The sequence below is a fragment of the Scardinius erythrophthalmus genome (genome assembly GCF_964197995.2).
Source record: "Scardinius erythrophthalmus genome assembly, chromosome: 2".
In the NCBI taxonomy this organism is placed as follows: domain Eukaryota; kingdom Metazoa; phylum Chordata; class Actinopteri; order Cypriniformes; family Leuciscidae; genus Scardinius; species Scardinius erythrophthalmus.
The window spans coordinates 59294447-59316593 of NC_138222.1; the positions used below are offsets into that span (position 1 = coordinate 59294447).

Sequence of the window (22147 nt, forward strand, 5' to 3'; positions counted from 1 at the left end):
AGCCTCAGAAGCTCGTCTGCTCTCCGTCTACTGAACTCATGCGTAACATTATGAGAAGAGGTTATACAGACGGGGTTTAAACTCTGTCGGCTGGAGAACCAAGTTTGGTCTGAAGGTGAAAAACGCATCAAACACAATGTTCTCTCTCCATTCCTGATTTCTAACACACACTCACAGCGTTCGGCTGATTTCTAACACACACTCACAGCCAAGGCCGTAACCAGGGTTTGAAAATTAGTGAGGTCCGAGGTGAGGTGCAGGGCCGGATTAAGAATTCAGAGGCCCCTGGGCACAATCAATGTCTTGTAGGCCCCCCCTTAGGCAGGCCTAATGTATAGTTTGTCCAAGGACATTTTAATTTTGCATTAAGAGTTTTAGTTTACTGACTTAAAAGGAACTTTGTTGTACTATGCTGGAGTAAAGTTCATAAATGATAGATCTTTCCCATATAGGATTTTGTAAAACTATGTTGGGTAAACCTCTGTCCCTCTAGGGGGGTTCGGGGGCATGCTCCCCCGCAAGAAAATTTTGTACATTTTAAGGTTAAATGCATCAATCTGGTGCTCTTTGAGAGCTCAAAATTAAGAGCTTCAACGGGCTTCAACCCATGAACTGTGCACAAATAAAAAACATTGACTTGTACCTGGACATTAAAGGGGGCTCAAACATATTTTTTAGTTATGATATAGAGTTTCAGTCTACATTACATTATAACTGGTGTTTTAGTATGCCAAACAATTAGTATAATAATATAATAATGATTTCTATAATTATTCCTATGACATAAAATCCATATAGCCTAATAAATGAAAATGAATATTTCAAAAGTATATTTTACATTACACTATAGGAAAATTACAATACTTTTGTCCTAATGTCTTCACTTGCAAGAAATAAACCCTTTGATCGCGTGAGCAAAGTGCGCACTTTTCTTTAAATCACGCAGCACAAACATAATGCCTATATAGGATACTTAAAGTCTTGTGCTGTTTTATAAAGCACAAAACCATATCACGGTTTCGATATTAGTTCGTTGGCAAAATATAACGCTAGAGACCTTTATGTTAGGCTATACATTTTACATCTCGTGTATTGGGAAAAGGGAGAAGAGGGAGAAGAGCGAGTTCGGCAAAAGGCGGATTCGAACTCGAGTCGAACGCGTCAAAAGCTACTTAGTTTCAAGCACCTCACGCACGCCCAACGACCCGTGCAACTGTAGCTATTTAGTTGTGGATGCCTTTTTTGCTAAAAAGACAGGCACTTAGTGCAAATTATACGCGCCATTATCGGAAATGTAAAAGAAAAAAAAGTTTATTGGCACTTTTTGGTCATTTCATGACTTTCAAATTGACATCAACTACGATGCTGTTGCATCATGCTTGTAGTTTCTTTTGCGCTTTATTTATAAATTATAATAAAGTGACATAAAGCGCTCTGCCGCATTTTTTACAGTCTATGCTCACAACACGCTCTCAAGCCCCGTTCACTGATCTACCTTCTCGCAGCGACATAAATTGCAAACACACATATGACGCGGTTTAAACGGCTAATTAATCATTCAGAGAGCTTGAAATTTTATTTTTGAATATAAAAAAATGACCGAGGTCCGGACCTCGGTGACCTCATAGCTGGCTACGGCCATGCTCACAGCGTTCGGCTGATTTATAACACACACTCACAGCGTTCGGCTGATTTATAACACACACTCACAGCGTTCGGCTGATTTATAACACACACTCACAGCGTTCGGCTGATTTCTAACACACACTCACAGCGTTCGGCTGATCTAACACACACTCACTGCGTTCGGCTGATTTATAACACACACTCACAGCGTTCGGCTGATTTCTAACACACACTCACAGCGTTCGGCTGATTTATAACACACACTCACAGCGTTCGGCTGATTTATAACACACTCACAGCGTTCGGCTGATTTCTAACACACACTCTCACAGCGTTCGGTTGATCTCTAACACACTCAGCGTCGATTTCTAACACACACACACAGCGTTCGGTTGATCTCTAACACACACTCAGCATTCGGCTGTTTTATAACACACACACAGCGTTCGGCTGATTTCTAACACACACACACAGCGTTCGGCTGATTTCTAACACACACTCACAGCGTTCGGCTGATCTCTAACACACACTCACAGCGTTCGGCTGATTTCTAACACACACACACTCACAGCGTTCGGTTGATCTCTAACACACACTCACAGCGTTCGGCTGATTTCTAACACACACTAGGGCTGTCAACGAATATTCTAAATTCGAATATATATTCGAATAGTTTTAAAAAACAGAAATTCGAAAGTGAAAATTAATATTCGAATGTGAATTTCGAATATGGAAAAACACGCCCGCGGAAGCAGAGGCGCGGCTGTCTGCTTTGCGAGTGGGCGCGCGCGCTGTCTCGTCAGGGTCGCCCTGTCTAGCACAGCGTCACTGCTGAAAGTTGACTTGCATGGAAGATGGCAGAAAGTGCAGAGCCCAAGTTCAACTCGACCGCAGCAGAGAAAGTGATTTTAAGCCATGTCTGGAAGTACTTTGGATTTTGGTCGGTAGAACGTAAAATTGTGGAGCCACGACTCCCGCGAGATAAAGTAGTATGCAAGCTATCTATGTAAGATACAGATAGCATACCATTCGACCACTAGCAACATGAGGTCACATCTCGAAAATTGTGTGCCTCATTTTATTTAACGTTAAACAGAAAAGTTCCACGTTTACCACAGCACAGCTCGCTCGGAGCGTTCAATGTCGGTTCTATACTGTAAAACTTCAATTAATGTTAATAAATTTGTTTCAATCACTGAATGAAGCCTGCTATATTTGGGACAAGAGTCGCAACCTTAAATTGCTTGCACAAAACTCTTGATCAGCACTCAACATGTGCTTATTGTTGTTGTTCATTTTTAAACCGTTATGCGCAGAGAGCGCGAGCGCGAGGGCGAGGGAGGGAGAGAGTGCCTGCGAGTGAGCGAGAGTGAGGTCTGCGGTCTTGGCCATTAGTTTATTTACTTGATTTTGTGTTGGTAATACATTGTCAAATATGTTTAAACTTAAATTAACTACCTATACAAGTAGTTATGTCTCTTTGTATTAATTTGTCCTGTTATTGACGTAATGCGCGTCATTGACAAAATGCGCAACCAGATGTTCGAATAGTTCGAATATTCGTATGTGTTTTAGAGGGAATATTCGAACGTCATTTTTGAACAATTTTGACAGCCCTAACACACACTGACAGCGTTCGGCTGATCTCTAACACACACTCACAGCGTTCGGCTGATTTCTAACACACACACACTCACAGCGTTCGACTGATTTCTAACACACACTCACAGCGTTCGGCTGATTTCTAACACACACACACTCACAGCGTTCGGCTGATTTCTAACACACACAGCGTTCGGCTGATTTCTAACACACACTCACAGCGTTCGGCTGATTTCTAACACACACAGCGTTCGGCTGATTTCTAACACACACACTCACAGCGTTCGACTGATTTCTAACACACACTCACAGCGTTCGGCTGATTTCTAACACACACACTCACAGCGTTCGGCTGATTTCTAACACACACAGCGTTCGGCTGATTTCTAACACACACTCACAGCGTTCGGCTGCTTTCTAACACTCACAGCGTTCGGCTGATTTCTAACACACACAGCGTTCGGCTGATTTCTAACACACACTCACAGCGTTCGGCTGCTTTCTAACACTCACAGCGTTCGGCTGATTTCTAACACACACACACTCACAGCGTTCGGCTGATTTCTAACACACACTCTCACAGCGTTCGGTTGATTTCTAACACACTCAGCGTCGATTTCTAACACACACTCTCACAGCGTTCGGTTGATCTCTAACACACACACTCACAGCGTTCGGCTGATTTCTAACACACACTCACAGCGTTCGGTTGATCTCTAACACACACTCACAGCGTTCGGCTGCTTTCTAACACTCACAGCGTTCGGCTGATTTCTAACACACACAGCGTTCGGCTGATTTCTAACACACACTCACAGCGTTCGGCTGCTTTCTAACACTCACAGCGTTCGGCTGATTTCTAACACACACACACTCACAGCGTTCGGCTGATTTCTAACACACACTCTCACAGCGTTCGGTTGATTTCTAACACACTCAGCGTCGATTTCTAACACACACTCTCACAGCGTTCGGTTGATCTCTAACACACACTCAGCATTCGGCTGATTTCTAACACACACTCACAGCGTTCGGCTGATTTCTAACACACACACAGCGTTCGGCTGATTTCTAACACACACTCACAGCGTTCGGTTGATCTCTAACACACACTCAGCATTCGGCTGATTTCTAACACACACTCACAGCGTTCGGCTGATCTCTAACACACACTCAGCGTTCGGCTGATTTCTAACACACACACTCACAGCGTTCGGCTGATTTCTAACACACACTCACAGCGTTCGGCTGATTTCTAACACATACTCACAGCGTTCGGCTGATCTCTAACACACACACTCACAGCGTTCGGCTGATTTCTAACACACACTCACAGCGTTCGGCTGATCTCTAACACACACTCACAGCGTTCGGCTGATCTCTAACACACACTCACAGCGTTCGGCTGATTTCTAACACACACTCACAGCGTTCGGCTGATCTCTAACACACACTCACAGCGTTCGGCTGATTTCTAACACACACTCACAGCGTTCGGCTGATCTCTAACACACACACTCACAGCGTTCGGCTGATTTCTAACACACACTCACAGCGTTCGGCTGATCTCTAACACACACACTCACAGCGTTCGGCTGATTTCTAACACACACTCACAGCGTTCGGCTGATCTCTAACACACACTCACAGCGTTCGGCTGATTTCTAACACACACTCACAGCGTTCGGCTGATTTCTAACACACACTCACAGCGTTCGGCTGATCTCTAACACAAACTCACAGCGTTCGGCTGATCTCTAACACACACTCACAGCGTTCGGCTGATTTCTAACACACACTCACAGCGTTCGGCTGATTTCTAACACACACTCACAGCGTTCGGCTGATCTCTAACACACACTCACAGCGTTCGGCTGATCTCTAACACACACTCACAGCGTTCGGCTGATTTCTAACACACACACACTCACAGCGTTCGGCTGATTTCTAACACACACTCTCACAGCGTTCGGTTGATTTCTAACACACTCAGCGTCGATTTCTAACACACACTCTCACAGCGTTCGGTTGATCTCTAACACACACTCAGCATTCGGCTGATTTCTAACACACACTCACAGCGTTCGGCTGATTTCTAACACACACACAGCGTTCGGCTGATTTCTAACACACACTCACAGCGTTCGGTTGATCTCTAACACACACTCAGCATTCGGCTGATTTCTAACACACACTCACAGCGTTCGGCTGATCTCTAACACACACTCAGCGTTCGGCTGATTTCTAACACACACACTCACAGCGTTCGGCTGATTTCTAACACACACTCACAGCGTTCGGCTGATTTCTAACACATACTCACAGCGTTCGGCTGATCTCTAACACACACACTCACAGCGTTCGGCTGATTTCTAACACACACTCACAGCGTTCGGCTGATCTCTAACACACACTCACAGCGTTCGGCTGATCTCTAACACACACTCACAGCGTTCGGCTGATTTCTAACACACACTCACAGCGTTCGGCTGATCTCTAACACACACTCACAGCGTTCGGCTGATTTCTAACACACACTCACAGCGTTCGGCTGATCTCTAACACACACACTCACAGCGTTCGGCTGATTTCTAACACACACTCACAGCGTTCGGCTGATCTCTAACACACACACTCACAGCGTTCGGCTGATTTCTAACACACACTCACAGCGTTCGGCTGATCTCTAACACACACTCACAGCGTTCGGCTGATTTCTAACACACACTCACAGCGTTCGGCTGATTTCTAACACACACTCACAGCGTTCGGCTGATCTCTAACACAAACTCACAGCGTTCGGCTGATCTCTAACACACACTCACAGCGTTCGGCTGATTTCTAACACACACTCACAGCGTTCGGCTGATTTCTAACACACACTCACAGCGTTCGGCTGATCTCTAACACACACTCACAGTGTTCGGCTGATCTTGAGTCTGTCAGAGCAGAAACTAAAGCTGATGCTCTCCGTGTGTTTTTCAGTTGTCGTTCACGTGTAAACAAGCTTATTTTGTGCATTAGATCGAAAGATCTGAAAACCCCATCCATTTCCCGCCCATAGACCCTCCCCTCGAAGAAATCAGGACAGAAGTGGATGAAAGTGGACAGAAGAGACCACCAGGAGTAAACAGGAATGTGTCTCCCTCGTCTACTTGTGATCCGATCGACCAAAACGCCAGGATTCACCAGGATCTTAATACCAGGAGTAAAGAGGGCTTTAGAGACATAGATAGGAGAGATGGAAAGGTCGGAAAGAGGCAAAGCGGGAAGGGTGGAAGGAAGCGCTGATGGAGGAGGGGTGACAATGTCTAAATGTGGATGTGACAGGACACCCGAGACACGGATTCCTGAGGAGCAAAGTAAGAGACACAACAGGAGATTCAACTCCAAAGGGATCTTTTCTCCCACCAGAGAGATTTCTGATACGAAATATATTCAAACCAAAATTTACTCAGACAACTTCAAAATTTCTCACATTATCACAGTTTCACTATAGTTTAGAAAATGGTAGCCTAATAAAATATGACAAGAACTCAAGAGTTATCAAATCAGAGGATATTTCACTGGTTTTGTCCATCCTTCTGTTAGACTGTCTCACAAATGAATTATGTTGAATATCTGTCAGGTGTTAAATTTAATTAGATAATTCCAGTTTAGCTCAACCAATTACCAAGCAATTCTTAATTTGGTGCAGTCTGTGGTGTAAAAAGGTCGCATTAGCAATTAAAGAAAAACCCTTCAGCAAAACATGGTCAGTTCAAAGTGTCTGAATAATTTTTGGTCCCAAATTTTGTATTCATTTTACTGGCAGTCACTGTATGAAGACTTTTTGGGTGTAATATGTCACAGTTTACTTTATTTTGATATCCTCACTTACATAAATGAACTATAGTGTCCTGCACCCACTAGTAAAAAAATACATCTGGTGTCTGAATAATCTTTGGTTTGACTGAATGTGCCTCACAAACGGCTATATTGTCCAAAAACATTTGCCTAAAAATGAAACGAATGCGCTAATAAGCAGCCAATAATGCAGCCCTGAGCCTTTAAATACCAGCCCTTGAATAAGCGCAGCTGCCACTTCCACTCTGTTAAGTACATTCATTTCCCAGCGTCCACCTGTCAGCGACATGAGTGTGTGTTTGTGTGGGGGTCGATCTTTAAACGTGAGGTAATGCGCTATCAGCATGAGAGGAGATGTCTGTCTTCTCCAAACCCTACCAAGACGGCTGGGGAAGCCCTTTAATAGGTGACCTTTCAAACCAAATTTTGGCTGACCTCTTGGGTCAGAGCTGTACTACTATTTTAGTTGGGTTGTGTTTAAAGAAAAACTATCGCATCACCAACTAGTCACGTCAAATCTCCAACTCACACTGAGAGTGAATGACTTACAGTCAGTGTCTGGATTTTAAAATGAGTACATTTTTGATAGACTTATCAGCATTTTTCTGCACATTTAAATGCATCCGATATATACAATCATAAATCATGATCAGAATGTAAACGTTATAATGAAAGGTCTGACAGTCATTATATATATATATATATATATATATATATATATATATATATATATATATATAAATTCCAGGGCCTGTATTCATAAAGAATCTTAATGCAAAGAGTAGCTCCTAGTGACAAAATTCTAAGAAAATTCTTAGAAATGTGGGCGTTTACTCTTAAATTTAAAGAAAAAATCCTAGTAAAGAAAAAAGTAATTCAGAAAGCATCTTAACCCTTAAAAGAGGTCTTAAGGTCAAAATTGTTAGGAGCACGGACGAGGACTTTTAAGAGGCTTAAGAGTTTCTTTAGCAGAGGAGAAAATGGCAGAAAGACGAAGAGGGAGAAGAAATGTGTTGCAGACAATGGATGACAGTGAGTTAATAAGACGCTTTAAATTAGATCATGCAGGGATCATGTTTGTGACAGATCTTTTTAGAGACACGCTAATATCTCCGACACAGTGCAGAAATGCCATAGCGCCCGAAATGAAAGTAATCACTACATTACGATATTTGGCAACTGGGAAAATTCCATGTTTGATACATTAAAACCAACATTCAAACCACTGCTTAAATAGACATGCCAGCAGTCAGTGTAATTAGAAAGAGTGGAACAATTTTTATCATTCTAAGCCAAGCAAATACCTTATAGGAAATCAACAGCATGGTTAATAAAATAAGGATTTATATATATAATGTGTGTGTGTGAAAACGGTCAAATAGGAAAAATTACGCATGTAATTTCAAAGTGAAGGCTTAGAATAGACCCTATACTTAAAATCACTTTTTTCCCCTTCTTGGACAACCAACCAATCACAGTCTTCAAAAGATTGTGTCACACATAGCAACGGGGTCAACCCCGCCTTCTTACTAAGATAAAAGTTTTTGTCTTTTCCTTACTCAGAGTTGCTCTCAGATCAGTCCCGAATTACTCTTAAGCTAAGACTCCTACGTAAAAGTTTTTAAGCTAAATTAAGAGTTTTCTGAGAGGATTCTTAGAATCTTTATGAATACGGGCCCAGCAGTTTGGAAAGAGCTAAACAGTGTTTTTCTGGCTACTAGCTACAAGTTTGAATATTTGAATATCATTGACCAATCAAAATCAAGTATTCCAGAAAGCTGCCCAGTAACTCATTAAAGCGCTTTGATTATAGAGCTCAGTTGTGAGGTTGTTCACCTGTTCATCAGTTCTTTTAAAAAGCTTTATAATGCGCTCATGTGCCAAATTGTGGTCAGTGTGAATACAGAACAACATTCACAAAGTCTGTATGAATGTAGTGGATAGGTCAAGCCAAACACACACACACACACACACACACACACACACACACACACACACACACACACACACACAGATGTCTGCCTTTTATTGTGCAGGCATCACTTGCATCATTCTCTGAAAGGAGAGAATATTTGTAATAAAAGACCATCAAAAGTTTGTCAAGGACTAGAGGTTTTAACTAATGCTAACGTGACATAAAACTGAAAACACGATTTCACACAGACACACACACACACAGGGAGAGAGACAGACACACACACACACACACGCTGGTCTAATGCCTCTAGTGGGAAGGAATTATCACCTTACTAAAGCATGAACACCGATGTGGAAAGGCTCCTGGTAATTGTGGGTAAATAAAGTATCAAGCGCTGTATTAATAGCTTGTAGTTTGTCTGAACGGCTGCCGTTCATTCTCCTGCTCCCTCTCTCTCTCTCTCTCTCAGAGAGAGATGGAGGTGATTGAAAACAATGACGAGATCGCAAATCACGCCGCAGGAGACAATGCAATGCAACGCTTCCCTCACCTGACCTGCTAACCTTTCACACACACACACACACACACACACACACACACACACACACACACAATTCATCCGTTTAGTAGACTTCACTTCACCATATTAAATCCCATTCTGCAGAATTCAGCTGCTTTTCCTCTACATTTTGCACAGATTTCAAACTAGTTTCATTTGAGTTTTCCATTAGCATTGCTAAGTCAACTGTGCAATGCTAGAGCAAACAAATAGGCTATGGGATAAAATAATCAACTTATTAATTACACCAAGGTATTTTTATGTTCCCTTATATTTGTATTGACACTTTAGGATTGAATAAAATATAGGTTTCATTTGGCATATTTAGTTTGGCATGAAGGAACAGCCGTTCATACAGAACGCGTTTTTGCATTTTAAAATGTGATGCGCAAGATAGTGGAATTTGGTGGAAAACAAGCTCTAAATACGCGTTTTTTAAAAGTTTAACTTCTTTTTACTAAAGCGGCGCATTTTTAGAAAGTGTGACGTCACTGCAAAACACATGAGCGAAAATTAGGCCCATCCACAGCAAGAACGATAACTAAAAAGATAATTATGAGGATAACTATATAGCACACACTGCAGTTTTGGCATTCGCTTTAAATGCTGTGTTCACGCCATGTCGGCGACAAGACGTGACATTCTTACGTTATGCGTTTCTGTGGCAACCAGGGGGCAAATGTTTCAGAAAGAATTGAAGAATTGAACCTGCTGTTAGTGTTCCACTGACTCCCATTCATTTTGGCGTCAGTTTGACAGCGAATAATTTTACATCTGAGACGTCCATTTGTCCATTATTTATTTCTAAAGAAACACGAAAATGTATAAAAGGCTCCATTACCTTGTATCTTACGTTATGGCCCCGTAGAAGCAGTTTTTGTAAAAATAGGCTAACGATTGCCTCATAACCAAACGACTCTCTGTCGCACAGTAGAGAGATTACCGTATGGACGGGAGGAGAAGCTCGCGGGCAATCGGGGGGACGTGGAGGCAAAATGACAAAATAATTAATCAGAATACTTAGCAAACGTTTCTCCTGCTCCTAGCACCTCCTACTCACACTCTCCGTCTCTGCAAGTTTCGGAAGGAAATGATTCAGATTTCTCTTGACACAGCTACTAGAAGACAGACAGGTTGCTCACGTCACATCTACGTCGTCAAGCTCAGTTTGAGTCTGCGCAGTCGCTCGACCATCAGGAAGTGAGTGCTTCTAATTGACTTCACTTTTCTCCGTTGAATCCAATGGGGTCGCTGTGTCCATTTCTTTTACTGTCTATGGTGGCAACACTATCAATGCCAAAATGAATCTGCAGCAGATTTCTTATTCATTTTTCCCATAGGGATTTTAAAATAGTCTTTGTTAAAGTGTAATAAGCCATGAAACAAGCCGATCAGCTGCAAGGAGACTCACAACACTACAAACTTTGATTTGAAACAAAAAAGTATTTGAAAATCAGACAAAAAGACAAAAGATACACCAGACTGTGTACTTAACAGCTTTAGTGAGGGAAAGACCGATGAAGCATTGCGAACAGCACAATCAAATAAAAAACGATAAAGAAATAAAACTACTTCTGCTGATTATATGTATGAAAACAATACGTTTATATAAGCGCAGAATTACTCACAATCTGAAGCATTAAATCAGCGTCATGCAAATGAAGTGCTAATGCTAATAAATGACATATTGCTCCACTAATGTGTCAACTGCAAGATTAAAGTTAAATAGTTTCTACGTGTATTCAGGATAACTACATGATGTTTCAAGTGTTCCTGATGTTTTATCAGTGTGTTCTTGGGACTCCGGACTGAATTATGTTAATGGAAATGGAAAATCTGAAATCATCTGAAAGGAATGACACAGCAGCAACCCTTCAGCCACCCAACACACACACACACACACACACACACACACACACACACACACACACACACACACACACACACACACACACACACACACACACACTCACGACATCTCACATTTCCACATGTATGGACTGTGGCAGCACTCATTAATGGGTTCACAGAACTGTGACTGACGACCGCTGTGGATGCGATATGAGAAAAGAGGTGTGCGATATGTGTGTGTGTGTGTGTGTGTGTGTGTGTGTGTGTGTGTGTGTGTGTGTTGGTATATGTGGTTTACATGGACAACACGCCAGACATTTCACCTGGGCTCCACGGACCTAAGGGTAATACGGGGACTATGCCAAGGTCCTCGTAAATCAAAGAGTGTAACTGCATTTGTTAGTGTCTGAACAACATATATTCTCTTTTTCTTTGAAAGTCCTCATTTACCACTTGACCTGATTTTGAGTGTATCCCAGTGTATAGAACAGCGACCCCACAGCTGGGTTTTATATTGCAGTTTCATACACATTTCTGATACACACGGTGCATTTTGGCGGGCCGTCTTGTGATTGGCTGGTTTGCGCACGTGGGCGGTAACAAGCGGAAGTCGACGGGAACCTCCGCCCACAGCACATGGCCCAGCTGTCGCTAATTAAATGCCTAATGGACCACACCTCAGAAGTGTCAGCTCGACGTCGTTGGATTTACTGGATTAAATACATACAGGTAATAATTATATTTATAAATATAGCTGCATTTTTGCATTAAGTGTTTCTTATTTGCAAGAAATTGTAACTTGTAACTTACAATTACTGTAAAATGCTATATATTTACCACAATGTTAGCTGAGCTAGCTTGAGTGGCTATCAACATGTCCTGCTCATTAAGCCTCAGGCTAAAGAGGTGGAGGACAAAAGGTAGAGATGAGGACAGAAGTAACATTGCCAGCAAGTCAAATTTGGTAGTTTTGTTTTTAAAATGAAAGCTAGCTAGGTTAAGTTGAGCTTGTGGCTACCGCATGGCTTAATGAGCAAGGCGTAGCTAGTTAAAGCCTTAACTTTTATTACAGACATTGTGTTTGTTTTATAGAATTAAATACGTTCTTAGTAGCCCACATTATTTTATTTAAATATGAAGTTGCAGTGACACAGGAAGGCTGTTATATCATTAATATGAGTACTTTCAGGCCATTAAATAAATGTAATGTGTTTATGATGTTCTGTTAGTGTACTAAACCTGTAAGATAAATTAATTGGTACCTAGTAACCAACCACAATGATCAATATACAAAACATGAGGGGCAACAGACCTGACAAGTATCTTGTGCAGTGTGTAAAGTGTTTTATATATATATATATATATTACAAGTTGTTAACTGTTTTTATCTTCTTGACTTCATTTAACTAACTTTGTGAAATTGTTAGTTCTCATATAAGAAATGCTTTAACCATAGAACATTTCACAAACCAAAATACTGTACATTTTCCATCTAGCTTCAGGTGGAACATGATTTTTATAGCTTTTGTTAGCACCACCTAACCAGCACACCATAGATGATACTGACCATTACAGAATGTTAGAACAAAAACAATGAAGTCATCAAATGCTGTGTTCATCAGAGTGTTGTTTTCATAATCCACGGTCTCCTATGTGTATATTATTATTATATTTTTTTTCCTTTTTACAGGGCCTTGATGATGAAATGGCTCCAAAGATGTGTGGTACCACAAACCCCCCATTCACAACTGATGACACTGAAGAGGTATGTCCTCACAAAAGATAGATTTTTATTAATATCTTGCACTTGATTGTTAATATCAAAGAAGTTGTCAGTGAGTTTTAAAGCAAGGTTTTCCTCTGTCTTTGTCAACAGTAGAATGGTTTCTTTTTTTACTCAGATGTCAAATGTCCTCTATAGTGTCACGCTCCCAGGACTTTCTCTTTATTGTCCTTTGTCTCTGTTTCATCTTCTACAGCTGACCACTGAGAGCAAGTGCACCCATACAGCCGTCAGCCACCCGAATCAGACTAGTCCAGAGCTCGGCCCATGCACCAAGGTTGGAGAGGTAAATTAAATCTCATGTACAACTTATTTGTGGCAAAATGTTAAATCTGCCAACCTATTTCAATATGTGTGTGTATGTGTATGTGTGTGTGTGTGTAGTCGCCTGAGTAGAACATGCTTTATGTGGACAGTCGCCTGAGTAGAACATGCTTTATGTGGACAATGGAATGGAAGGACATTTGTCTAAACATGCTTTTTCAAGCTTCAGTCAGTATAATATCTGAGTGTATCAAACACTGAACCCCACCCAAACATGACTTGGGAGGTCCATGCAGTTTAGAGGGTCCCGTCCCCAGAGGCATCACTTTGGTTTTTAAGAACACTTGGACTGCCTGCATTGGATCTTTATGTTTGTTTAATGTGAATGCTAAGTTGTTTGGTTACATGTAATGGAAAGGCACCCATTCAACAGCACTGACGAAAATTCATGACAAGATGTCATTTAAAAGAATCATAGCAAATCTAAGAACTATAAAAGGACTAACCCCTCACTCCATGTAAAAGCTTAGTCAATTATTCTAGAAGTGCAATCATTCTACGAAGTTGGCTGACAATAGATAAACAACAAAGTAATCAAATGCTGTATTCATCAGTGTAGTTTTCATAGTCTACAGACTGTAGTCATGTGGCCTGTTCAGTGTCAAAGAACCGTTTCAGAGACTACATGTTTTCCACAAAACACTCACTGAAATACAGCCATGATATCTTTTCACTGAATGCTACACAGGGAACATCTTGTCTTCAAGATATTTGTTATAATTTATCTTTTTTTTTTTTGTTTTTTCCTTTTTACAGGGCCTTGATGATGAAATGGCCCCAAAGATGTGTGGTACCACATTCACAACTGATGACACTGAAGAGGTATGTCCTCACAAAAGATAGATTTTTATTAATATCTTGCTCTTGATTGTTAATATCAAAGAAGTTGTCAGTGAGTTTTAAAGCAAGGTTTTCCTCTGTCTTTGTCAACAGTAGAATGGTTTCTTTTTTTACTCAGATGTCAAATGTCCTCTATAGTGTCACGCTCCCAGGACTTTCTCTTTATTGTCCTTTGTCTCTGTTTCATCTTCTACAGCTGACCACTGAGAGCAAGTGCACCCATACAGCCGTCAGCCACCCGAATCAGACTAGTCCAGAGCTCGGCCCATGCACCAAGGTTGGAGAGGTAAATTAAATCTCATGTACAACTTATTTGTGGCAAAATGTTAAATCTGCCAACCTATTTCAATATGTGTGTGTATGTGTATGTGTGTGTGTGTAGTCGCCTGAGTAGAACGTGCTTTATGTGGACAGTCGCCTGAGTAGAACGTGCTTTATGTGGACAATGGAATGGAAGGACATTTGTCTAAACATGCTTTTTCAAGCTTCAGTCAGTATAATATCTGAGTGTATCAAACACTGAACCCCACCCAAACATGACTTGGGAGGTCCATACAGTTTAGAGGGTCCCGTCCCCAGAGGCATCACTTTGGTTTTTAAGAACACTTGGACTGCCTGCATTGGATCTGTATGTTGGTTTAATGTGAATGCTAAGTCGTTTGGTTACATGTAATGGAAAGGCACCCTATTAGTTATACTGGGCTACAAGAAGTCAGCTCCTGGCACTGAGGCTAACCACAAATTCCCCATCTACAATTTAAAAATATGAAGAAGGTATATCTTCATATAGGATATGCTTTAAATAAGCTGCATTCAAACATTCAAAGGAAAAAAACAAAAACTCAGATAATATCTACAAGGGCTAAATTCTGCACAAACCTTCAATTTCAATCTCATCCAGTGACTTCCCCTGGATGCTGCAAAGGTTTCCTTTCTCCATTGACAAAAGGAGTTTGGAAATCTTAGCAAGTTGTGTTGTGGGAACTGGTAATCTGTAGAAGTCGAGGTGAACACGAATGTGTTCATCAGAGTAGTTTCCATAGTCCACGGTCTACAATATTTTTGTTATTTTTTTTTTTTTACTTTTTACAGGGCTTTGATGATGAAATGGCTCCAAAGATGTGTGGTACCACATTCACAACTGATGACACTGAAGAGGTATGTCCTCACAAAAGATAGATTTTTATTAATATCTTGCTCTTGATTGTTAATATCAAAGAAGTTGTCAGTGAGTTTTAAAGCAAGGTTTTCCTCTGTCTTTGTCAACAGTAGAATGGTTTCTTTTTTTACTCAGATGTCAAATGTCCTCTATAGTGTCACGCTCCCTGGACTTTCTCTTTATTGTCCTTTGTCTCTGTTTCATCTTCTACAGCTGACCACTGAGAGCAAGTGCACCCATACAGCCGTCAGCCACCCGAATCAGACTAGTCCAGAGCTCGGCCCATGCACCAAGGTTGGAGAGGTAAATTAAATCTCATGTACAACTTATTTGTGGCAAAATGTTAAATCTGCCAACCTATTTCAATATGTGTGTGTGTGTGTGTGTAGTCGCCTGAGTAGAACGTGCTTTATGTGGACAGGCGCCTGAGTAGAACATGCTTTATGTGGACAATGGAATGGAAGGACATTTGTCTAAACATGCTTTTTCAAGCTTCAGTCAGTATAATATCTGAGTGTGTGTATCAAACACTGAACCCCACCCAAACATGACTTGGGAGGTCCATGCAGTTTAGAGGGTCCCGTCCCCAGAGGCATCACTTTGGTTTTTAAGAACACTTGGACTGCCTGCATTGGATCTGTATGTTGGTTTAATGTGAATGCTAAGTCGTTTGGTTACATGTAATGGAAAGGCACCCTATTAGTTATACTGGGCTACAAGAAGTCAGCTCCTGGCACTGAGGCTAACCACAAATTCCCCATCTACAATTTAAAAATATGAAGAAGGTATATCTTCATATAGGATATGCTTTAAATAAGCTGCATATAAATAAGATACGCTATAAATAACAAAATACAATGCAATAAAAGGGTAATCATATGTATCAGGTAAATTAAATGTCACATTGGTATTGAATTTAAAATTATTAGATATCGACATGTAAATATGAAATATATTTCTGTCCAAACTATGTGGCGTAAATATGAAATATCTTTGTCCAAACTATGTGGCATAAGTAAATACTACAATAATTTTTTTTGCCAACAGTGTCAAAACTGCCTTGTGTGCGCAACAGTATCCTCCTTGGACAAGTGTGTTCGTTGTGTGGGACCCGTATCTTCCTTCAAGTGGCTTGGCTATCAATGCACAGGTTAGATATTTAGTGAATTAGTATAGAGTGTATATGTGTTGTGCTCTAACCACTTAAATAGACCTGCAGTGTTAACATTGTTTTACTCAAATGTGTTCCAGTTTGTTCAGGGGTCTGGCATAAATCCTGCCTCAAGCAAATTAAAAGAGATGACTTTAACAGCACAGCACAGGTGAGTATCTACTAAGTGAGTGTTGAACTTGAACTGTCTATAAGATTCAATCACCATGTCAAATAATTTGCTTTCTCACCAATTCAGGTGTAGCAGTCTCCTAAGGCTTCTGATGATGAACTGCTGTCAGATCAGGACAAAATTCCACATCCAGCATTGGACGAAATATCATCTGATGATGCTGAGGACATGTCTGACAAGGAATACATACCTGATTCGGAGTCAGAATATTCTTTGTCATTACTTGCCAGTAAAGGAAACCTTTGCAGCATCCAGGGGAAGTCACTGGATGAGATTGAAATTGAAGGTATGTACAGAAATTAGCCCTTGTAGATATTATCTGAGTTTTTGTTTTTTTAGATAAACATCTAGGCTTGGCGTTGTCAGCATCCCTTTCCAAGAAAAAAAAAAAATCACCTTTCATGTCCAAGTATGAGTCGAGGACTACTATTCAGAAATATAAACTTAAGTCTACAGTATGGCTGGACAGTAATTCAAAATTATGTTTGTGTAGGTGCAGTCGAATTACTTTAAATATTAACCTAATATCATATTGTGTAATCATTTATCTTATGTGCTCATGGACCACCTTAAACATAAACGCAGGTATAATAGCTCAAAACTACTACTTTGCAAAAAGTGGCAAGTACAAAACCAAGTACTTTCTTTTCCTTATTTTATGTGGCTATTTCAACCACAGATTTTTATGTCCAGCTATTTATGAGAGTTTTACCAGAGCTGTAAACTATTTGAGTAAATGTAATTAGAAATGTAATTTTGGCTACTTTGTAGTTGTACTGAGTATCAAAGATATTAGCTACTTTTACTCTACTTGACTACATGAAGTTTAGTCAAGTACTTTTACTCTACTTGACTTTTGAAGAAGTAAATGAACTTTTTACTCCAATACATTTGTGATGAGTAATGCAATTACAAATTACATTTTGCATGGCACCTAACTTTTCTTTATTGCAAAAACAAACTGCTGCAGAAAGTGATATTTCCATCTAAGTGGCATTGACTGAACTATATCTTGTGAGTTTTGCCCTTACTCACCCAAACTTGTCAACAAGTCTACTTTACGTGAATGCGAGTGCATTAGTAGGTGCTAAATCGCAGACGGTTGATTTAGATGAAGTCAGGACTGCAGCCAGTGATGAGTCTGAAACCAGCACATCCAGTGCAATTAGACTTTGACTATTTAATTTTACTTAACAATTTTTTTTTATCCACATTATTGACAAGGCCTTTTTGAAGGATATTGGTTTGCGTGTGGCCTTTTTGTGCACTTGAGCTTAACTGAGACTTGAGAGTTTGTAAACGCTTAAATAGATAGTTCACCCAAAAATGAAAATTGTCATCATTTACTCACCATCAAGTTGTTACAAACTTCTTTGTTCTGCTGTACTAGTCATTGGCTGGCAAAATCTGCTTGGTTACAAAATATCTATCTTTGTGTACCGCAGAACAAAGAAATGTATACAGGTTTGGGGTTGAGGTTGACTACATTTTTGGGTGAACAATCCCTTTAAGAGGCTGTTGTGTCGACCCTGATTTATTAGACTATTGAGGTGTTCAGTTTTATTTAGATTTTAGAAAATAAACATGACTTCTCATTTTACAAATCAATTGTTTCTTATTTTCACCTGCATGTCTCAGGTGTCAAGGACTAGTGCATCTTTGAGCCTAGATTTAGTATAATACTAAAGTATTGTTAATCACTTTTACTCGTATTGGTGACTGGTAATCGAGTAATTTATGCTGCAAGGTATCTGTCTTTTTACTCAAGTATGGTTTTCAAGTACTCTTTCCACCTCTGAGTTTTACTAATGCCATTTTCCAGATGAGATTGCGTTAAGTGATGCTGAAGACTGGGAGTGAATCTGATGACAGCAACACAGATCTCACCGCATCAGAGCTTGGAACTCTGGAGCCTATGGATATTGACTCTACAACCACAGAGCAAGACCATGACATGGGAGACTTTGGTATGTTAATTCAATTCATAGTCTCTGCTGATAAAATGTATTTTTTCCTGTGACAAAAGTAACTTGTTAAATTGTTTTCAACAGGATCAGTGTAATTTGTGTCGTCCACAGTAAGTGAGAGTGTACCTCCCTCTGAAGGTAAGATTCAGTTTCAAGAGGTTTATTGTCTATGCACAGAAGAAACACAGTGGTTTATACCCTACAATGAAATTCTTACTTTGCCCAACTCCCTTAAAGGGATACTCCACCGTCTTTTCATATTACACTGTTATTCCCTTAACTAAGTTGAGTTGATGCATACCTCTCTCGTCTCAGTGCGTGCACTCAATCGCTCTGGCGCGCGGCGACGGTTTGATAGCACTTAGCTTAGCCCAGTTCATTCATTAGGGACCAAACAGAAATGAAGCTAGAAGCGACCAAACACCTCCAAGTTTTCCCTATTTAAATAGTTACACGACCAAGTATGGTGACACAAAATAAAACGTGGCGCTTTTCTAAGCGGGTAAAAAGGATAACTATAGTGTATGGCGGAATAGCACTGGGAGCACTTCGGCTCGCGCAGTAAAAAGTCACGTTGGTTCTAATGACAGAAGTGAGAGGGAGAGGATTTTTCAAGCGTGACTTTTTACTGCGCTGAGTCGAAGTGCTCCCGAGTCCCAAGTAGAGATGCACGGATGGGCTATTATTTCATCCGCAACCGCATCGCAAAACTCATCATCCGTCCGCCATCCATCCGCACCAACTTTTTTGACCAATTTTCAAAACCGCACCCACCCGCCATCCGCTGATTGGGCAATGCAATTTTAAAAAAAGACAAACCATCAATTTAATATATATATATATATATATATATATATATATATATATATATATATATATATATATATATATATATATATATATATAAGGATGCATTTATAGCGTTTTGGGGGAAAAAATGGATGGATGACCTTCTATTGCCTTTGTTTTTAATTCTCCTTTTTTGAGTTTGTCACGCAAAGTTACCTCCTTCGCCGGCGTTGCCATCTCTGATAATAACAAGCAGTCTGCATAGACTCGACTAGGCCATATTACTGCGTAATGAAAATTTGACTTTTAAAGTGTGCTCATTTTTTTTTTTTTTTTAATTTTATTTTTTTTGGATGTAGGTATAGTTAGATAGCAATATTTACATATATTTTTCATTTGATTGGTTCAACCGCCCGCCACCCGCCCAAATTTAATTAAAATATTATTTTTCGTCACGTCATCCGCCCGATCCGCGGCTGTAACCGCCAACCGCGCATCTCTAGTCCCAAGTGCTATGTCGCCATACATCATAGTTATCCTTTTTACCCGCTTAAAGTGCCACGTTTTAATTTGTGTCACCATACTTGGTTGTGTAACTACTCGACTAACTGTATTTAAATAGGGAAAACTTGGAAGTGTTTGGTCGCTTCTAGCTTCATTTCTGTTTCGTCCCTAATGAATGAACTGGGCTAAGCTAAGTGCTATCCAAGTTCAGCCGCGCGCCAGAGCGATTGAGTGCACGCACTGAGACGAGAGAGGTATGCATCAACTCGTCTTAGTTAAGGGAATAACAGTTTAATATGAAAAAACGGTGAAGTATCCCTTTAACAGAAGGATTATTATGCACGTCTTTGTGATGTTTTCAACTATCAAAATGCAAGAGTAATCTTAAAGAAAGAGATATAAATAAATAGCCCTAAATTTAACTGTACTGCATTTGTACAAAACATCTTGTCTGCAAGAGAACATATACACTTACTTTATTATCAGGAAATGTATACTGAATTTGAGATAAAAGTTACCTCCTTCTCTTCACATGTTCTCTTGATTGCCCATGAGTACGTTCTATTAATTCTCTTTTTAGCAAGTTGGTTAAAAGACTAAAAATGAATTGGTCTGAATGACTGAGTCACAACATGCCACAAAATCTGGAAGATTAAGAGGTTAAAAGTAGTATTAAGCTGCTTATGTACAGTTTCAATATCAAGACTAAACTTTCAGACCAAGTTCCAACACTATTTAGCTAACCTTATGAAATCAGATTTAAACTGAGAATCAGACCTTAAGACATGTTAGACATGTTACTGATTGTAGTATTACTTACTGCAATTAATTCAAATAGCAAAAGGTTTGGCCACATAAATAGATGAACAGCAAAGACATTCTAATATTACACTCCATATTGTCCACACTGTAGTGGGTTAATAAAGTTGGTGAAATCACATCGAGTGAGCAACCAACTGATACCCAGAGTGAATTAAGAAAAGTAAACTGCAATTTCTTGTCAACTGTGGCATTAACTGAACTCATGTTTTGATGGCTTCAACTGGACAACACATTTTGTTTGAGATATATTCTTTTTTTGTTTGCCTATCTTCCAGGGAATTATGCTGATGAGGAACATGGATCCAGAAGAGTGGCGAAGAAAGTATGGTCTAAGGCTGAGGTCGCCGCAGTAATGCGACACTACAAAGGTCATATAAGCAGGGGAAAACTGGCCACCAAAACTGGTGGTAGACCCCGTGTTAGCACAAAGAACAGTGCAAAATATAAGGGACTTTGTACAAAATAGAGGAATAGCTGCAAAGAGGCAGTCAGAAAAAAAAAGATTTAAATACACTGACTATTGTGGTGGTGTTTCTATGTTTGTGTTAAAGGAACACTTCGACCTTTTGGGACTTTAGCTTATTCACCGTATCCCCCAGAGTTAGATAAGTCCACACACACCCTTTTCATCTCCGTGTGTGCCGTAACTCTGTCTGACGCACCCACCGCTAGCCTAGCTTAGCACAAACACTGGAGATAAACGGCTCCAGCTACCATACTGCTCCCAATAAGTGACAAAATAACGCCAACATTCTGCTATTTACATGTTGTGATTTGTATAGTCACGGTGTGTATGAATAACAAGGTCACATGACACACAGCCGTCTTCTAACCGTATACATACTGGGAACTAAATTCTCATAGATTTTACTATATAGAAGGCGAAGCACTGCTGGCAGGAGTGATTAGCGCAACCCTCTGAGCGAACTCTCTGCTCCTCACCACGGGCTTCTCAGGTCCTGCGAGAAAATCCCTCCGCCCAAGTAGCAGTGCTTCGTCTTCTGAGAATTTAGTTCCCAGTATGTATATGGTTAGAAGATGTCCATGTCTCATGTGACCTTGTTATTTGTACATGCTGTGACTATACAAATAACAACATGTAAATAGGAAAATGTTGGCGTTATTTTGTCTCTTATTGGGAGCAGTATGCTAGCTGGAGCCGTTTACCTCCAGTCTTTGTGCTAAGCTAGGCTAGCGGTGGGTGCGTCAGACAG

General features: G+C 40.4%; 2 protein-coding genes across 2 annotated transcripts in view; one reads left to right on the forward strand and one right to left on the reverse strand.

The window, feature by feature from the left end:
• actn3b (actinin alpha 3b) overlaps positions 1 to 22147 on the reverse strand; it is a 60880-nt gene that overhangs the window by 31087 nt on the left and 7646 nt on the right. The window lies entirely within an intron of this gene.
• LOC308686327 (uncharacterized protein) lies at positions 11916 to 21425 on the forward strand. Its single transcript, XM_081358681.1, has 13 exons — positions 11916 to 12131; positions 13093 to 13167; positions 13382 to 13471; positions 14266 to 14331; positions 14546 to 14635; positions 15442 to 15507; positions 15722 to 15811; positions 16556 to 16658; positions 16760 to 16830; positions 16918 to 17137; positions 18674 to 18818; positions 18903 to 18956; positions 21209 to 21425. The coding sequence occupies exons 1-10, from the start codon at positions 12039 to 12041 to the stop codon at positions 16921 to 16923; spliced, it is 750 nt and encodes a 249-aa protein (XP_081214807.1). The 5' UTR covers positions 11916 to 12038; the 3' UTR covers positions 16924 to 17137; positions 18674 to 18818; positions 18903 to 18956; positions 21209 to 21425.